The 18,571-nt window shown below is 37.7% G+C and overlaps 1 protein-coding gene across 3 annotated transcripts in view; it reads left to right on the top strand.

Moving 5' to 3' along the window:
- LOC143889878 (calmodulin-binding transcription activator 4-like) overlaps positions 1–18,571 on the top strand; it is a 47,945-nt gene that overhangs the window by 8,825 nt on the left and 20,549 nt on the right. For 2 of the 3 annotated variants that reach the window (XM_077394267.1, XM_077394266.1), the window contains exons 2-5: positions 1,857–1,982; positions 2,163–2,278; positions 9,014–9,102; positions 17,977–18,022. In XM_077394267.1, the coding sequence (XP_077250382.1) occupies positions 1,857–1,982; positions 2,163–2,278; positions 9,014–9,102; positions 17,977–18,022 (377 nt within the window). Of the gene's footprint in view, positions 1–1,856; positions 1,983–2,162; positions 2,279–7,284; positions 7,405–9,013; positions 9,103–17,976; positions 18,023–18,571 lie in introns of those variants that run through there. The other variant, XM_077394269.1, reaches the window with a different exon arrangement.

Genomic DNA, 18,571 nt, shown 5'->3' with positions numbered 1-18,571 from the left:
AAGCACTACATTTACAAGTGTCAAACTGAGTATCGACACATGTCAAGACGCATGTGACTTTTGACACGACACGACACGTGTGTCAGCAATAAATTCAAAGTGTGGGCTAAATCATAGATGATTGGTTAGTTTGAGTGGGATCCGATGGCCTGAACCAACCTAGGGGCCATTTGGGGATTTGGCGCGTGTGGCATGTGGGCAGACTTCATGACAGGATTTGAGTTGCAATTTCGAGCTGCACATCAATGTGCGTCTTGCTTCTTGTTTAGGCTTTGCATCATATAAACGTGTTTTGAATGTACCCGACTGCACATCATGTTTTGTGCTTTGCCATGCGTCTTGAAACCAGATTTTACTGTTCGTCTGAGTGACGCACCCTGCTGTGCGTCCTGCTTGCGGATCAACCGTGCATTACCGAAGCATGGCTGGTAGTGTGTTTCCATGATGTGCATTACTGCGCATCATAGTACGCATTTCAGAACTGTGTCATGGTTCATGACTGGTCGAATGGTTTGGGATGATTCTGGGCTTGGGCCAGCTAGTTCGGATTGGTTTTGGGTTCAGACTGCCGGTTTTGAGCTCATCCTAACGGTCTGGTATCGATTCAGGGGTCTATGGACCCTTTTTGAACTGTTTCAGGGCTTATATAGGGGTTTTGGCCTTTTTATGGGCTGATTCACGGGCCAGATTGTGTTTTTAGACCGGTTCAGTAGTGGTTCGGTTCCTGGGAATCTAGTTGGGGTTGATGATTCTGGTGTTTTACACTATTGTCGACGTGTTTTGGTTTGGAATTTTGGTCTGGAATATTTCTGAGTGTTTCAGTGCCGATTTGGAGATCTTTTGACAGAATCCTAGTATCATTCAGTAGGCACATGATTCTAGGATCTCAATGATCTTTCTGGAAGCCATCTTTGCCCATCTATGACCCAATTAAACCCTTCTGTAATGGCTAAAGGCCTTGTGGTTCCTGCTTTGCCACAGTTTGTCTTCATTAGATCATTTTAACTCCTATTAGTGATTAGATTCCTCTAATAAGACCTAATTGAGACTGTTTAATTCTGGTCTATTTGTTCTATTGCCTGTGAGTCTGTAACTCTTGATTGTGATTAATTTATTTGAGGTTTCACTACATGACTACAACGGAAATTGAGTGGTCCTACCTAGGAAGTAGGATCATCTTGTGATCGTAATGGTTAACGATTAATTGTCTTTATGTATTATATTTTTGGTGTTACACACTCACACACGCACGCACACTCACTCACACATGCACGCATGCCCGCGCCACTCGCGCGCCCACGCATGCACGGACGTATTTGCAACACATACGCACACGCGCGCACGCACTCACACATGCACGCACATACTGGCAAATGAAGGGGTTTCATGTAGTAACTTGATTATTAGAGACCATGTGCCAGTCTTCTGAGGGTCTTACGAGGTTTAAGTTCCTTACTGATTCAATTTTTAGTTGATCACCATGCCACAGTGTCCATTCTGTGCTTTTTTCGGGCCTGATTGGCTAGTTCAGGCCCTTTGTTTCTGTACACTTTTTTGAATTAATAATATCTTTTGCTATTCTAAAAGAAAAGTATGATCTGCCTACTGAATGGTTATTGTTGGCCATGTTCAGTCATACTTGAAAACGTGGACCTTAAAAGTTTGTTTCACAAGCACAGCTATTGTGTTGTCCCTTTTATGAAATGACCATGATGTGAAGAATACTTCACGACTTCTGTCCATATCTTTTATACTTCTTAAAACAATATGCAATAGCTCGTGGGCAGAACTTCCTAATTAGATCATGCATTAATTGGAAAGTTATTTTCAACTGTTTTGTTCCTTGTCTATTTCAGAGTTTGATATTAATGTGCTGCTTCATGATGCTCAAAATCGTTGGCTGAAGCCTGCAGAAGTGCTCTTTATCTTACAGAATAATGAGAAACATGGAATTACTCAAGAGACCCCTCAGAATCCACCAAGTAACCTTCATATTCTTCTTTTGTTCTAACAATCTACCATTTTAACGAGTAATCCTTTTTGTTTGCTAGATTTGTTTTATAATCTTCTAATAGTTATTTTTTGGTTCTCAGTGGTTTTACTTCAGCCTTAATATTTTTATGTACATTTGAAATATTCTTACTAGCCAGACTCGTCGACAGGTGGTTCTTTGTTCCTTTTTAACCGGAGGGTCCTCCGTTTTTTCCGTAAAGATGGTCATAGTTGGCGCAAGAAGAGGGATGGGAGAACTGTTGGGGAAGCACATGAGCGACTTAAGGTTCGTGAAGATTACTATTTGTACCTTAGTTATTGGGGCTCTGCAATTACCCAAAAGTCGCTTCGTCAATAAATAAGTTAAACATCAAATGAAACATTATGTATTTGGTAGTTCTTAGGAGCTAGTACAAATAAAACTTAGAACTACCAAATAAAACTTATTTGAAATTGTTCAATCTAGATCTTATTTCTGTCTTTGTTCTCCTGAAATTGCATGTAGTTAAATATATCTCTGAAGCGAACTAGCACTCTGGTCTCTGTGTTGTCTAAAAACCCATTTTGTTGTCTAAAAACCCATTCTGGACAAAACTGATGGAGGATTTGGGATACCAACTCAAAAATTTCAAATGATAGACCGCTGCTATGGTAACACACTTGTAGGAGTGTGCATAGAGGTAGCTTACAGTACCTTGAAAAATTGCATGTAGTTAAATATATCTCTGAACCAAACTAGCACTCTGGTCTCTGTGTTGTCTAAAAACCCATTCTGGACAAAACTGTTGGAGGATTTGGGATACCAACTCAAAAGTTTCAAATGATATACTGCTGCTATTGTAACACACTTGTAGGAGTGTGCATAGAGGTAGCTTACAGCACCTTGGAAATTTACATCAAATGCAGAGTTTGTACATAATTGGTTTCTTGCTACTATCACTTCATGTTCTTTCTCAAAGATGCATGCTGCTCTTAATTACTACACGATCAGTGTCCTCTGTTGAAAATCTGTCGTGCTTCTCTACATACTTGCACGACAGTCTGCCATGTACAAGCTGTTGTGAGTTGTCACACGTGACAGGCTAGCTGCTTAGGGGTGCAACTGGGGTCGGGTTCAACCCGAAAAAAGTCAGGTCGGGTTGGGTATCTTTCGGGTTTGGGTTGAGTTTTCCCAACCCGGGTATCCTTCGGGTCGGGTTCGGGTTAGGGTTAAGGACTTGGGCAACCCGACCCGAGTGAAACCTGACATTTTTTATCATTTTTTTAAGTAAGCTTAAAGACTCGGGTTGGGTCGGGTTCAGGTCGGAAAAAAGGGTTCCTCAGGTTGGGTTGAATCTCATCGGGTATGGGTTGGACCCAACCCGACCCAACCCGATCCGAGTTGCACCCCTAGAGCTACTTGGAGCTGGATCGCCTTTTATGAGCCAAAGCAATGAAGTCACAAGCGCTGAATGGTGTTAGTTCATTTGCGATTTCCTTGGCAATTTGCGAGCTGTTATAAAATCTTATGCAAACTGCTGCACTCATCACTTTACAATTTTGAGTTATGTCCACCAGACAGACAATGTTGACATTGAGCGAACGTTAAAATAATGACCTCGAGCTGGAGATAAAGTCATTATTTTTATTTTTAAGATAATGAATTTTCTAACAATAAAAAGTTAAATATTATTATAATACTGTATTTATTATTTTTCTTTGTTTTATCAGTTTTAATAATTTAAAAATAGTTCCTTATAATTTTTTTCCCTTGACAACTATCTTTTGATTAAAAAATTGTTCATTAGATTCTAAAGGTCATTTAAGTTGTGTGCTCGTGGCTGGATGTTCTATAATCTGTTCTTTGGATTTAATTTTATTCAAAATTTTATTAGGGTGATGATATTTTCACCCCCTGTAGTACGCATTCGCCCCCCTTTTAACGTGATTTGACGTCACAAAGCGTTAAAGTTGCTCACTGTTCGCGTTATTAGGGGGGCGAATGCGTGCTGCAGGGGGGTGGGGGGGGGTGAAAATATCATTGCCCTTTTATTATCAATTAAAAGTAGCTAAATACTGTCAAATTACTTAATTACCTAAAGTGCCCATGTCTTGGACAAATAGATGAAGGGCATAAAGGTAAACTAATCTAAGTGATATATACCCTTGTTATAAATTCCGTTTCATTTCGTCCGAAATGGACGAAACGTTTCGTTCCGGACCGAAATCCAGAACGGAAATGGCATATGTTCCGTTTTGTTCTGGATTTAGTGATTAGTGGAATATTCTTTGGATCACCCGTGGATGTAGGCTTTTGTGCCGAACCACATAAATCGAGTGTGTTCTTTGTGTGTTGCCGTTGTGGTTTGTCTTACCTTGCGTTCGATCTCAGGTTTTGATTAGACATTTGTCTGTCGATTTTCTACACTTGTCATCCCTGATTTGCACAACCCAAGAGATAATTTTGGAACTGTTCCCTCATTTTCAAAATAAAATAAAATAAAGGGAGATGATTTTTTTACCCCCCCCCCCCCCCCCCCAGCGTAGGATTATGCGTCAAAAAGTGTTCTGCCACAACTCACTTTAAAACCGGGGGTGCATAATCCTACCGGGGGGGGGGGGGGGGGGGGGTGAAAAATCATCTCCCAAAATAAATTTGGAAGTGTTCCCTAATTCGTGTAGTTTCAGGCCAGTCCTATAGCTTACTGTGTCAAGTAATGAAGATAGATCTCAGATATTGTAGTAAGATCCAAGAGAGTCTTCTTCCAAATCCTTCCTGATCTACGTTCAGTGAAGATAGATCCTTGGATCTGTTGTTGCTTGCTGTTGGGTTATGTTTCTGTTTTTTCTGATCTGAATCCATATCTAGTTAATCAAGATTTATCTATCTTGGGTTTTGTTTCCATGGGGGAGCCGTCCGCCGAAGGGGGGCCCTGATCTTCATGATCCCCGCATAGCATTGGCAATCAAACCATTGTATGGAAACATAGTCTTGAAGCGTCTGCATCTTGCAAAGGTTGATATCTAATTGATAAATCCTTCGAAAGGAGAGCCATAGATTTATCTAAACGAATCTGTTGTGAAGAAGGCTTTTAATCCTTTATTTAGAAAATTGAGAGATCTCTAATATCTTAAAAGTGGATCAAACACTATGTGCACCAAACGACAAGAAGAGATGCAGGAAACACAATCACACTAAGCAAAAACACATGATTTACATGGTTCAACAGTGTGCCTACATCCACGGGAGAGGACTTTTACTATTGTTACAGTTTAGGTTTACAAAACTATCATTTCCCATAGGCCAAGAAAACTCACAAAACCTCACAACTCGTAACCTAATACGTGGCTTCCATATTAATGCCACTATATCAAAAATTACTGAAATACCCTTTAGCTCAACTCACTCGCGTGTCATGCATATAAGTCTGCCAGGGTGATCAATCACTGCAGGTCTTATTTGGCAGGCATTGTTGAAATGAGTCATAGGCATTTAAAGATGAATCATAGGCATTGTCGAAATGAATGACCGGAGTAACCTAAAAAGCCAGTCAAAGAGTGGGTTGTTCAAATGACACTGGGAAGAGGCGTTCATCGGTCTCTTGGATCATCTTCTTAATAGTACAAGGAGAAGGATGAAGTGTAGGCATTGTCTGACCGTAATATGGTTCGTACTCGATGGGCGTCTTGAGCTCCTTTGAGGAGGATCCTGAGGGGTCCCCTAACCTTACTATCCCTGCTGTCTAGCACCTTCTATAACCTTGGGTGCAATGATTTGGCCAGGTCGTTGACAATAGGTAATAGTTTGATGTTTGGTGTCCATATTCCTTACGCTCATAGCATTAAACTTTAGTCAATTTGTGTTGTCTTAGCTCTCTCCTGTGCGCTGGGAAAGAAAGATTATATCATGACGTGGGTAAGGTCCTTCATAAATAGTGGCATGTACGTCGACTTGGGTCTCGACCTCAAGTAACTCAGACATAGCTGATTGTAGGTCTAAACTCTATCCTTGACTGATGATGTTAGCCTGTGCTATCTAAAAACCTAAACAAAGTCGCATGAGGAACTGCATAACCCTGCTTTGCTCTTGGACTTGTGTGAACTTTTTATGCATACTATCAGAAATCTATTGGAGAGGGACATGTTCCACTTTTCCCAAAGGGCCATAAATATGGAGTAATAGGACTTTATGTCGTTATTTGCTTGTGAGTAGTGTGACACAACATACTCAATCCTAAACAATCTCGACCATGTGACAAGTCGTACTCATGCATTGTTCAGCCTCTATTGGATCTTCTCTCTCTTAGATGAGGGTTTCAAATAAGATCCATCGAAAATTTCAATCATTTCTTTTTTCTTCAACAAATATCCATAAATTGAACTCACACAAGGAATAGTTAGATCCATTAAACCTCATTGAGATGTTAATTTCTCAAAACAGCTCCTCTGGGGTCTTGGAAAACACAATCAAATATGCCAAGGAAATCCCAATGTAATGTAGTATCAAGGTCCTCAGACAGTTCACAAACTATCTAATAGGTCATAAATCGTATACATTGCAGTCACAAAAGGCTCCCGTAAGTCACATAAACCACTCTCAAAATAGCATCTCATCAATATCCAAGAATTTGAATCGTATTCAGAAATTCAGATTGGAAAAAGATCATAATCGGCCCCATGAATTGATGCAAGCAGAAAGCAGCATGTAGCAAGTTGTTCACACTATATCCTCATCCCACGAGTTGATTTGGAAACAACTAGGTTTTTTAACCAGCCGCATGAATAGATGCAAACTACATTTGACCAACTTTCTGCACTCAATTTCAATCCCACGAGCTTACGTGGTGAATAACTTAGGGTTTCCTCAACCATACTCATGCAGAGAGGGACAAGGTTTTAAATTTCAGTTTTGGTTTCAGTCGCCATGAAACAGAGACATTTCACTTTCGATTGGAAATTTCTGTAGATATCCTGTAAAATCACGGAAACGTATGCACATGATACAATTTTAAGATGAAACTTATGAAAACACTAGAATAAGCACAAATACACGTAAAAACCATCACATGAGCAAGACAGTCATCCATAATGGTTAAACATGATCGAACTCCTACTTGTCTAGTAATTCAATACATATCGCTTTTCACATATAATTCATATAAATGCTTATGCTGTTATGCATAATATATAAGTACCACATTTCACATGTAATTCATATAAATATAATTATGTAACATGTTGATATAGTACACTACTAATCCACTTACAATTTTGGTTTCAATGTGCATTTCGGTTTCGATATGCGTTTCGATGGAGATGGAAATATAAATATTTCGGTCGTTTCGTGTCTGTTTTGGAGGAAATTTAAAACCATTGAGCGGGAGGAATTATCCTATGGTCATAAAGTTGCTGAATCATACCAAAACCGAAATCGTAAGTGGATTAGTAGTGTACTATATCAGTATGTGTTACATAATTATACTTATATGAATTGCATGTGAAATGTGGTGAATTACATGTGATATGTACTGAATTATTAGACATGCACGAGAGTGCATGCCACCAGCTGTTAAATGGTATTAAACCATTATGGATCACTGTCTTGCTTATGTGACGGTCTCTAAGCGTGTATTTGTGCTTATTCTAGCATTTCCTTAAGTTTCATATTAAAATTCTATCATTTGCATATGTTTCCTTGATTTTACATGATTTCCACTGATATTTCCAAATGAAACCGAAATTTAAAACCTTAACTAGGATTTCCTTAATTTAATTAGGGCTTCCTTAACCCAATCTCATGAAGAGTGAGAGGAGCCATCCTATATCTGATTAAGGATTCCGCAATAGGTTGGATGGAGGCTTCCTTCCTCACGAAAAATTCTGAAAGTTCTTCTCTGCACAAACTGATTTCGTAGGTCTTCATTCTATGATACCATGTCAAATCACTCTTGATTGGAGAAAGTAATGAAGAAGACAAAAGGATGAAGCATCAAGAAACCCTAATGCTACGTTTGGTTGCTGGAATTTTTTTGGTTCTTGGGATTTTTGTGGAACAAAAAACCTTCCTTGGAGATTGGTGGGAAAAAAAAACTCCATGGAAGTATCCCGGTAAAATAAAAATCCCATGTTTGGTTGACCGGACTATGGTGGGAAAAAAAATTTGGTTGCTTGAACTGTTGGGAAGAAAAAAACTCTTCTGCAAGCTTATTTTTGGTTCCTGGGATTATTTTGGTTCCTTCTTGGGGTTTCGTGCGGGGTTATTTTGGTTCCTTGGATTATTTTGGGCCCACCAACCAAACGTGGGTTTCCTGCGGAAATTCCACAAAAGTCCCAAGAATAAAAAAATTCCGGCAACCAAACGGACCATACGAGGGAAACCCCACAAATTCTTTAATGAAGGAGTTCAAGTCATGGCTTCTGACTTGTCTCCTCGCTTTTACTTCACTAATATAATCAAAATTGCATGAAGCACCCATATATTGTACACAAAACTGAACTGGATAAAGGTAAACTAGCATAAGTGACTTTTATACACTATACACGTGTAAATAAGTCGTGTACAATACAATAAACTCCTCGTCTTATATTCACCTAGCAATGATGTATAGTAGTCATACATAAAGCTAAGTTCCACATGATACCTCTATGCATTCACTTGACAATAAACTAACTCTTATCTTGGATAGGTAATTTATTTCTTTCGACTTCTTTTGGTCTAGGAGGCACATGCAAATTGCAAGTGTTGCTTAAATTTGGACAGTTGATGGGTTGTTTCTATTCTCTGAGTTTATTCTTGTTTCTGATTTTATTGTCAATAAAAAGTGACAAGTTTTGTGCAATTTTCACTTGAGAAGAGCAACAAAAAGGTTCTCATATTTTAATGCTTGAAAGTTGAAACAATTTCTCTTATATTTCTTTTTGCTGGTCTTTGTGGTGAGGAAATGTATTTCCAATTTGTCCGATGAGCTCAATGAAGATACTCCTTATTGGGTTGCCATTTGCAGTTAGAATGACACTTATTCATATATGCTCTATTGGCTAGGTTGGGAATGTTGATGCTTTGAATTGTTATTATGCTCACGGAGAGCAAAATCCTAATTTTCAGAGGAGAAGCTATTGGATGCTGGATCCGTAAGTTTTACTTATCTCTGTTTCGTTGTAGGGAATCATTATTCATTACCTTCCAAATATATCTTGCTGTAATTTTCGATGTTCCATCCATATCACACAGGATTATGTAATTGCTATTTCCATTTGTTTGCTTGGCTTAATTCTTTATGACCTTTTACAGCTTGACCTTACATCAGCTTAGATTCTAGAACTTGTCCATTCTTCCAAAAAATTTCTTGTTGAATAATTGTAATTAGTGCATGTAAAATATAGCTTCATGGCAAAGAATTGGAATTTTATGGCTGGAAAGAATTTCTTGTGCCCTGTCACGAACTTGCCCAAGGCTGACTTAGGGAAGTTATAGTTGGCCCCCGAGTTTTTTGTTTGACTTGGGCGAGTCAGATGAGTTTTTGTTTGATGATAATTCCAAGCAGAATCAATTCGTGAGTCAACACTTGACAATTTCTCAAACATTGATAAAAAGCATTATCCAATTTCTTAAAATTTTAATAACTTTTGAGTATTCAAAACATACGGTTGTTGTCAAACCTATCTGAACCGTCATCTATGCTCACTTGTTCTCTGTGTGTGTGTGTGTGTGTGTGTGTGTGTGTGTGTCTATTGTGCATTTGATGGTTTGCAAGATATGCAAGATATCATGGATTTTTTTTTGAATGACATATTGATGTAGATCGTAGGCCAATAAATGGCATATTTTCCCATTAGGATTTCTAAGCATTTAGTTTCCATGTTATTTAGTTTTTAGGCTTTTATTTTCCATGTTATTTAGAATTAGGAAGTTTAGTCTTTTAGGAATTCTTATTTTAGTAGGTTTCTATCTTTTAGGTTGTTAATTGCCTATTTATAGGCCCTGTTTACTGCTTTATTATGAACTTTGATGATAAATTGAATTGATTGAGCTTCTCCCCCAGATTTCTATTCTTCCCTCTCTTCTTCTACTTCTCTTCTCCTATTCTTCTTCTACTTCTCTCTAATTCGTCTCTTCTTCTATACTTATTCTTCTTCTCTCTTCGTCTTCTTCTTCCCGTATTCTTCTATTCTTTTCTTCTCTTTTATCCCCTTTTTTCTATTTCTCTTCCCGGTCCTACATCACTTTCGTATTGATGGCAAAACCCAATTTTGAGCGAAAATCACCCGAGTGAGGAGAGAGTAAATGAGATGAAGAGAGGAGAGAGTAAATGAGATGAAGAGAGGAGAGAGAAAATTCTGATTTTTTTTCCTTTCTTTTCTTTTCTTTTCTTTTTTTCTCTTTTTTTTTATGGATTTTTTTTTTAGTGATAAGTAGGGGGTGTCCAAAGGAAAGAACGGGGTGCCTTTTCTTTTCTTTTCTTTTCTTTTTTCAACTGACTATGAATAGTAAGCTTGCTCGGCAAGTTACGGTTGCCAAAAAGTAATGTGGACTGCTAATTATCACTTGCCCCTTATATAAAAGAAGATACGTGACTAACTTGCTCAGGTTACTGTAATTATATGTTACCTTTTCTAAAAGCAACTTTGACCAATAACCTTGACCCAACCCGTAACTTTTTTCTTGTGTTGGAAGCTTCTTGTGCTAGGAAACCTTCTTCTCTTGCCTCTACTCTACATGTGACCACTTAATAAGGCAACCTACCTTTTTTTTCTGGAAGTTAAATTAAATAACTTACCTTTCCTGGATATTATCAAATGCCATGAGTCCCTTTGCAAGATGGCTTTTTGTCTTAACTTGTTACCTGTAACACTAGGTTACAAGTAAAAGGTAAATCTTTACTTGCAACTTGCTACTCCCGGTCAACTTACCTGTGACTGTTAGTTACTAAAATAAAGATAAGGATTGATTCAGCTTGCCTTTCCTTGTGGAACACGATAGTAGTAAATTTCCCAAAAACCCAAAACTGTTTCGAGGCATATGACAGTGTAAAAGAGGCGTATTCTACACCCAAAATTCTGGTAACCCAAAAATCTGGGCTGATTGGCAACCAAAAAAAATCAGGGTTCATGGGCTGAAAGGAGGGTGGCTGATAGGAGTTTTGGGTGTTCTCGGTTAATGAGGGCTGTGTTGCCGAGGATATCTTGCGTGTGAAGCAGATTTGAAGAGGGTTTTGGGTGGTATTGAAGGACTGGTTTGAGCTGTGTGCAGAGGTTGAAAGTGGGTTTCGGTTTCAAGATGGGATATATGGGTTCTGTTGGACCGGGGAACAAAGGGTTTGGGGCTGGTTTCTAGATAACAAAAGAAGGAGGTTTTGTGGGCTGGTTTTGGATATGGCTGGAGGGAGTATTCGGATGGGTAAAAAGATGGTGGTTATTAGGTTCTTGAAGGTGGGCTGGAAAAAACAAAAGAGGGCTGGGAATTGTGGTGAAAGTTTCCTGCAGGTTTGGGGCTGAGATTAAGAGAAAAAAGTTCCTCGGCTTAGAGTTGAAAATTTGAGGGCGATTCGCAATTCGGTCTTCGGAGACTTGGATCTGTTGCTGTGATACCAAATTTGATGTAGGATAGGAAAGAGAAATAGAAGAGAGGGGATAAAAGAGAAGAAGAAGAGAATATATGAGAAAAGAAGAGCAGAATAGAAGAAGAATAGGGGAAGAAGAAGAAGAAGAGAGAAGAAGAATAAGTAGAGAAGAAGAGATGAAGTTAGGGAGAAGTAGAAGAAGAATAGGAGAAGAGAAGTAGAAGAAGAGATGGAAGAATAGAAATCTGGGGGAGAATCTCTCAATCAATTCAATTAATCATCAAAGTTCACAATAAAGCTGTAAAGAGGCCTATAAATAGGCAATTAACAACCTAAAAGATACAAACCTACTAAAATAAGAATTCCTAAAAGACTAAGGGTGTGTTTGGCAATCATTAAATAACCGTATTCTCCACTTTTTTAGGCATTACGAATGTGAAAGCGCAAAAGTATCTCAAAAAGTCGTGTTCGTCAATCCGGCCCACTAAGCCCGTTTCTAAACTTTTGCCTTCTTTTTAGGCTAAAAGCAAGGATTCCTTGGAGCGACTAATAGTCGTTTCTAAGATTCTCATCAATCTGTTCCTCGCTCGTTTAATTGGGCGAGAATGAGAAGCCTTGCCGAACAGGCCCTAAACTTCCTAATTCTAAATAACATGGAAAACAAAAGCCTAAAAACTAAATAACATGGAAAATAAATGCCTAGAAATCCTAATGGGCAAATATTTCACTTATTGGCCTACGATCTACATCACATAGGGTATCCCCACCCCATTTTAGGGTGGGACTAATCCCTATGGATGCAATGACCCGTAAACCATGTGAAGTTGGCGTTCATTTGTTTATGAATGAATAATTTTATTATAACTTCGAGAGATATAAGTAATTTATTCTTATTGTTAGCTTTTTTCATTATTCTCTGTCTTTTGTATCTTGACCATCTCGTTCTTTTTTAGCAATAAAATTGGCTATCATTCAAAAAACCTTATAGAGATATATGATAAGTTAGGGGAATTCTAATGTTGTTGTCCCTTAATCTATCTCATTGATTATTAAGTAATCTAATTATTTTACCCTATGTTAAGGAAGAGATTTCGCCTTGTGCACCCAAGCTTCTATAGGAGTGTATTTCGTAAAGGGGTGTGAATGTGGGTTGGGATTTGATCTGAAGGGATTTTAAGGGAGTTGTGACCGAGAGTGTTTTATCTTCGTTGATGGAGTTGTACAAGGTGTATCTATCCCTGTTTGGAGTGAAGGATTTGGTTTAAGGATGCTCAAGGGTCTTTTTTGGTCAAGTTCGTCCTTTATCCTTGCTTGTGGTCGCCAATGTGTGGTGGTATGGTTTTGTTGACTACCCTCAATTAAGGGTATTCTGGACTTTTGGTCACGGAGTATATAAGATAACCCATCTTCCATTAGAAGATTATGAAACAATTCAACAACTCCGATGCAATAATTGTCTTTTCTCTCGTACTCAACCACTGTTTAAAAAGTTCCGGGGCCTGATTTTGACTCATGATCCATTTTACCTTGGCCGAGTTCTAGTTCAACTTCAAGTTTTACCCTACCAAGTTGATCAAAAACTCCTTTGACTTGCCCGCGTTAATGAAAAGTTGACCACATCAATCATTGAATGCTTCGAGTTGGCTCCTTTTTACCTTGGCTGGACTTGGACTATATTATTGAAGAAGTCTTAGTATCAGTCATTGGGATTAGGTTTTTTTTTTGGAATGGCAATTGGGATCAGGTTACAAGGGCCGTATTAACCTTTGACAGAGTTCTCTCCCTATTACTTTCACATCATCTTTTCTTTCTTCCCTTTATGTTCTTGAAACCTTAAATTCCTTTCTGTCTTTCTTCTCTCCCCTTCAAAAACATCCATTTATATTTTGTTTTTTTCAAAAATCAGAATCTAAGCATTTCATTTTATCGTCTCACTCAATACATCTTACCCCTCCACACAAAGTTTAGGGTTTTCTAGTCCTCCCTTTTTTGAGATATCCCACCTTTTTCCTTACATTCCGTTGCATTTCCACTCATCTCTTTCCATATGTTTCTCTTCCTATTCTTTCTTACTCTACATATCTATTTGTCAATTTCATAACCCCTTTTCTCTCGACATTGTATTCATTTTTCTCTTCCTTCTTTACGTCCCATCTATTTTTTTCTTCACATGGCATCCTCCTCTTCTTCCTCCTCTTCCTTCCCATTACTATCTTTGTTAGTAACTATTAAACTTTGTCATGACAATTTCCTCCTCCGGAAGGGTTAAATTTGACTTGTGTTCATCCTCATAACATACCTGATCATCTTAATGGACCGGTCTTACCTCCGACTGAATATGTTAAAAGGGGTGGAGGTGATTCCACTATTTGAGAAGAGAAAGCTCTCTTTCGGGACAACCCCGAGCATGAATGTTTGATGGCTGAGGATCAACTCATTATTGTTTGGAACAATTCTTATCTGACTATCGAGGCAAGGTTTCAGGTTTCGACTATCTTTTCTTATCTGACTATCTCTTTCTTCTCAAACCTTAACCCTAGATTCTACTATACTGGCACAAAAGACGCTTACAGCAGAATTTGTTAATAGATTTAAGAGTGGTGAATTAGAGGCCAGTTAGAACTCCTGTAGTCTACAAAAAAAGCACTAGTGGGGAGGAAGGAGACTTTTGTATAGATAAGCCCCCATCCTCACTAATGTCATTTATGAGTGGCAAACTTGTAACAACTTTACATGGATTTATATATGACAGTGGGAAATCGTTTGGATAAATTTAGCCCATACGAAATCCATTTTATTTTATTTCTTCTTCTCCTCTTCTATTAGTATCTCTTTCTTCACAAACCTTAATGCTAGATTCTACTATACTGGCACAAAAGAAGCTTACTGCAGATCTCTTTTTTTTCAAATGGTAGCCAACTTTATTGCAAACAAAGAGGACCGAGGTGGTCGATGCAAAGGAAAACAAGAACACAGTAGAATAAGGCTAAACACAATAAAAAAATGGAAAGAGATCAAGGCGGAGAATCAAACAGTGCCAAAGCTTCCTTAGAAATTCCATCTCTAGCAAGACTATCTGCCACCTTATTTGCAGAACGGCGCATATGCTGAAAGACTACTAAATAAATTCCACCCAATCATGCATTTCTCATCAAACAACCAATCAAATCTCGAAGGGACCCGTTGAGCCATCGGATGACATTTAGGGAGTCTCCTTCTACCACCACATCATCCAGATGATCTCTATGTAGCAACTTTAGATCTTGTTAATAGATTTAAGAGTGATGAATTGCAACCCAGTTAGAACTCCTGTAGTCTCCAAAAACATTAATAGGAAGGAAAGAGAAAAGGTGGAAGATCTCCTAACCTATGGCAATATGGTTAGGGCCCTGCAGTATCTCACATTCACCAGACCTGAAATTACTTATGCAGTAAATCAGGTTTGCCGGCATCTTCATGATTCCGTGGAGGAACATTTATAGAAAGCCAAGCCGATCATGAGATATACCAGGGGAGCTTTTGACCATGGTCTATTTAATGGGGCATGCGGGGACAAAGTTATAAAGGTTGAAGGATAATGTGATACATATCAAAGAGGCGATTCCGAGACTAGGAGATCAATCACAGTTCACAGGATTTTAACGGTTAATGGCAACATAGTTTCATGGAGTAGTAAGAGGCAACATACATTTGCCATCTCTAGTGTGGAAGTAGAGTACAAGCCCATAACTTTAACGATTGTAGAGCTCACCTGGTTGAGATATCTTCTATAGGAATTGCATCTCAGATTTGATCCTCATACCCTTTTTGTGACAGTGAAAATAGATTGTATCAAAATCAAGTGTTTCACACTGAAAGAGAATAGTCTATCTTCTGTTTTTAGTCATGATAAAGATGTAGATGTCTTCACAAAGAGACTCATCAGTCATCACAGACCATCTCATACATTTGATTGATAAACTGAGCACGTTCTAAGGAACATATTAGCTTGAGAGGAGTTTCAGAGATAGCTGACCACCCTTCATTAATGGTAGTTCAATATTTTATATTGTTATGTATATAAGTCATTTTAAAGCCCTATTTCGTCACAATGAAGGATAGTGAATATCCTCCCACATGATTTCTCTTCACTTCCCTTCTCACGTATCATACAATTGTTGAAGCAGCTTTATGTTTACTTCAGCACTAATAGCTTTTTATCCTATTTTACTAGGCCATGTCATAAAGTTCTATGGTTATTCCTCCAATAAATACTTTGTACTTTAAAATGTTGTAAGTATTTATACATTAGATCAATGTTCTGAAAATCGGAATCGTATCGTAAATCGTAAGAGGGGTCGAATCGTAAGATTTTTCAGATTTATATATAAAAATCAGAAAAAAATAATAAAAAATAGGAAAAATTATAAATAAGAATAAAAAGAGTAATTATCAATTTTCCATTCAAAATTTGAGGGGGAGCTTACATGAAACATATAAAGATCTCAAAAAGACAAAAACAAATTTAAAGTCTCACATATGAACCACAAAACAAAACATGAAACATATCATGATTGTATAAAATATAGATCGTGGATGTCGTCGATCCCATTCACATCCTCATCATCATCTTCGTCATCGACATCGGTAGTTCCTCCCTCAATATTAACACTCTCATCTCCATCATCTGTGTCGGAAGCAGAGCCAAATTCTTCTTCATCTTGCAATTGGCGCTTATCCTTCCTTTTGTTGAGGTTTCTAACGCCTGTTACATTTACAAGAATGGATATCAATAAATCATGTCTTTATTACTAAGAAAAGAAATTACAAATAGCTTACGTCTTTTCTTTTGTTGAGGAGCATGGCTGGAGCCAGCGCCCGTCTCATCTCCTGCAGCTTCTTCCACAAAACATTCACCCATATCCAACCAAGTCGTGTCTTCTGGAAGCACAGGTCCATCATTTTCCGTTATCCACTCATCGTCCGAGTCCATGTCAGATAACGAAATAGGATCAAATCCTTTGTTGTCCTTCCTCTTTGAATTGCGAACTCGAAGTTGAAGATTGTATTTGACAAAAACAAGTGCATTCATCCTCTTTTGTTCGAGTCGGTTTCTTCTTTTTGAATGTATCTAAAATAAAAAAAATTAATAATAAAAATTAAAGGGATTTTGAGAACCATTTGTAAATCCAAAACAGATTATTCGACCCTAAATTTGGGTCTAAAAATCAGTCTTGGACTCGAAATCAGTTCTCAATATTCAAAACAAACAGAGCCTAAGGCCCTGTTTGGATTGCAATAAACTTTTTAGAAACGGTTGGAAAAGAATTTTTTCTTTCATAATTTGAAGCTTCTACATTGCTGATTACATATGGGGAAAAAAAGAGAGAATTGAATCACTCACAGTTCAAGTATTATTTACAGAATTACAGGGGGACTTTTAATTTAGAATCATATCCCTAAAATTTATCATTTGCCACTAGATTGGAAAAAAAAATTCACAAGAAATGATTTTTGAACAATCACACGGCCTATTTATTTTGGATTTTAAGAACTGATTGGAGTCCAATCGGTTCTCAAAATCCAAAACAAACGGAGCCTAACTCCAAATCAGTACTCAAAATCGAAAATAAACATGGCCTGAACATTAGAAAAAATCAGGCTTTCAAAATCCAAATTAATTTGTTTTGAGAAGGTACTGTTTGTTTTGGATTTTGAGAACCAACTCCAATCGGTTCTTAGTCCAATCGGTTCTCAAAATCCGAAAAAACAGGGGGTTGAGGCAAAGAAATACAAAAAATACAAAAAAAGAAAATAAAACAGGGGGTTGAGGCATACCTGATATCTTCTTTTTCTTCTTCTTCTTCTTCTTCTTCTTCTTGGACCAGTGGAGGAGAAACGAGTGGGGGAGGCGTATGGAATACGGAGGTTTTTCTTTCGTCTCACAGAACCCTAACTCGATGGAATAAGACTTCGTATGGATTAAAAAAGGCGTATTAAAACCTTTAACGTAAGTTGTGGGGCCCACTGGAATCATAACATTAAAAAAGGCATATAAAATAAGGTAAAATACACTTTGTAAATGAATCATATGATTCAAGTGAATCGTACGATTCAAGATCGAATCGTACGATTCAAGTATGAATCGTACGATTCTTTCAGAAAACGATTCACTGTTGCGATTTAAATCGTTTGCCATAGGATCCGATTCAAATCGTACGATTTGAATCGTAAATCGTACGATTTTGATATCCTTGCATTAGATATGTACGATTTGAATCGTAAATCGTACGATTTTGATAACCTTGCATTAGATATGTTATTTTGCAGCCCCTCGACCCATGTTAAATATTTACATATTGAACTGATTTGTACGCTTCATTGAAATTGCTATGAGTTCAATGTTTCTATTCAATGCATATTTTCTATTTAGTAATGTTGTTTACATACAATGCTTGCTGTGCAGGGCATACGATCACATTGTTCTTGTTCATTATAGAGAAGTCATCGAGGTGTGTTACTTACTCTTTATTATTTGATATGCAAGACATTATTGTGTTGGTATTATTATTTCATCGTATTGCGACTTAACTTTTTGTCAGTGTCGACAGATATATACAATTAAAGTTTCATTTGCATGTGGTAAAGAGGACGAATAGTAATTTTTGAAAAGAATACGAGTGTTCATCCTCTCTCACTATTGATTATTTTATCAAGTATATGCTAATGAAGTATTTAGTTGAAATACCTTTGGTAAGATGACTATTGAGGATAGAAAAGGAGAAAGACTATGGTACATGAGGTATTACAAAAATATCTTAACACTCTCAACATTCACCCTCAAGCTAGTGTTAATCTCCTTAGTGTCGACCTTGTGAACATATCTAGCAACTAGATTTTTTTTTTTGAAAAGTGACAAAGATATATTGATAATTCATACGAAAATTACAGAAAGAAGGGACTAGGAGTCCCCCTTTGATTACATCGTATGATGACCCAGGAGTTATCTCCAGGGCCCTAACAACTAAGCTTCCAAAACTATTCCCATTTACAAAGAACTA

This window comes from Tasmannia lanceolata, unplaced genomic scaffold (assembly GCF_043159265.1).
Source record: "Tasmannia lanceolata isolate RefF3 unplaced genomic scaffold, GAP_Taslan_0.1 ptg000013l, whole genome shotgun sequence".
NCBI classification, from domain to species: Eukaryota; Viridiplantae; Streptophyta; class Magnoliopsida; order Canellales; family Winteraceae; genus Tasmannia; species Tasmannia lanceolata.
This window is presented reverse-complemented; position numbering and strand designations above follow the sequence as displayed.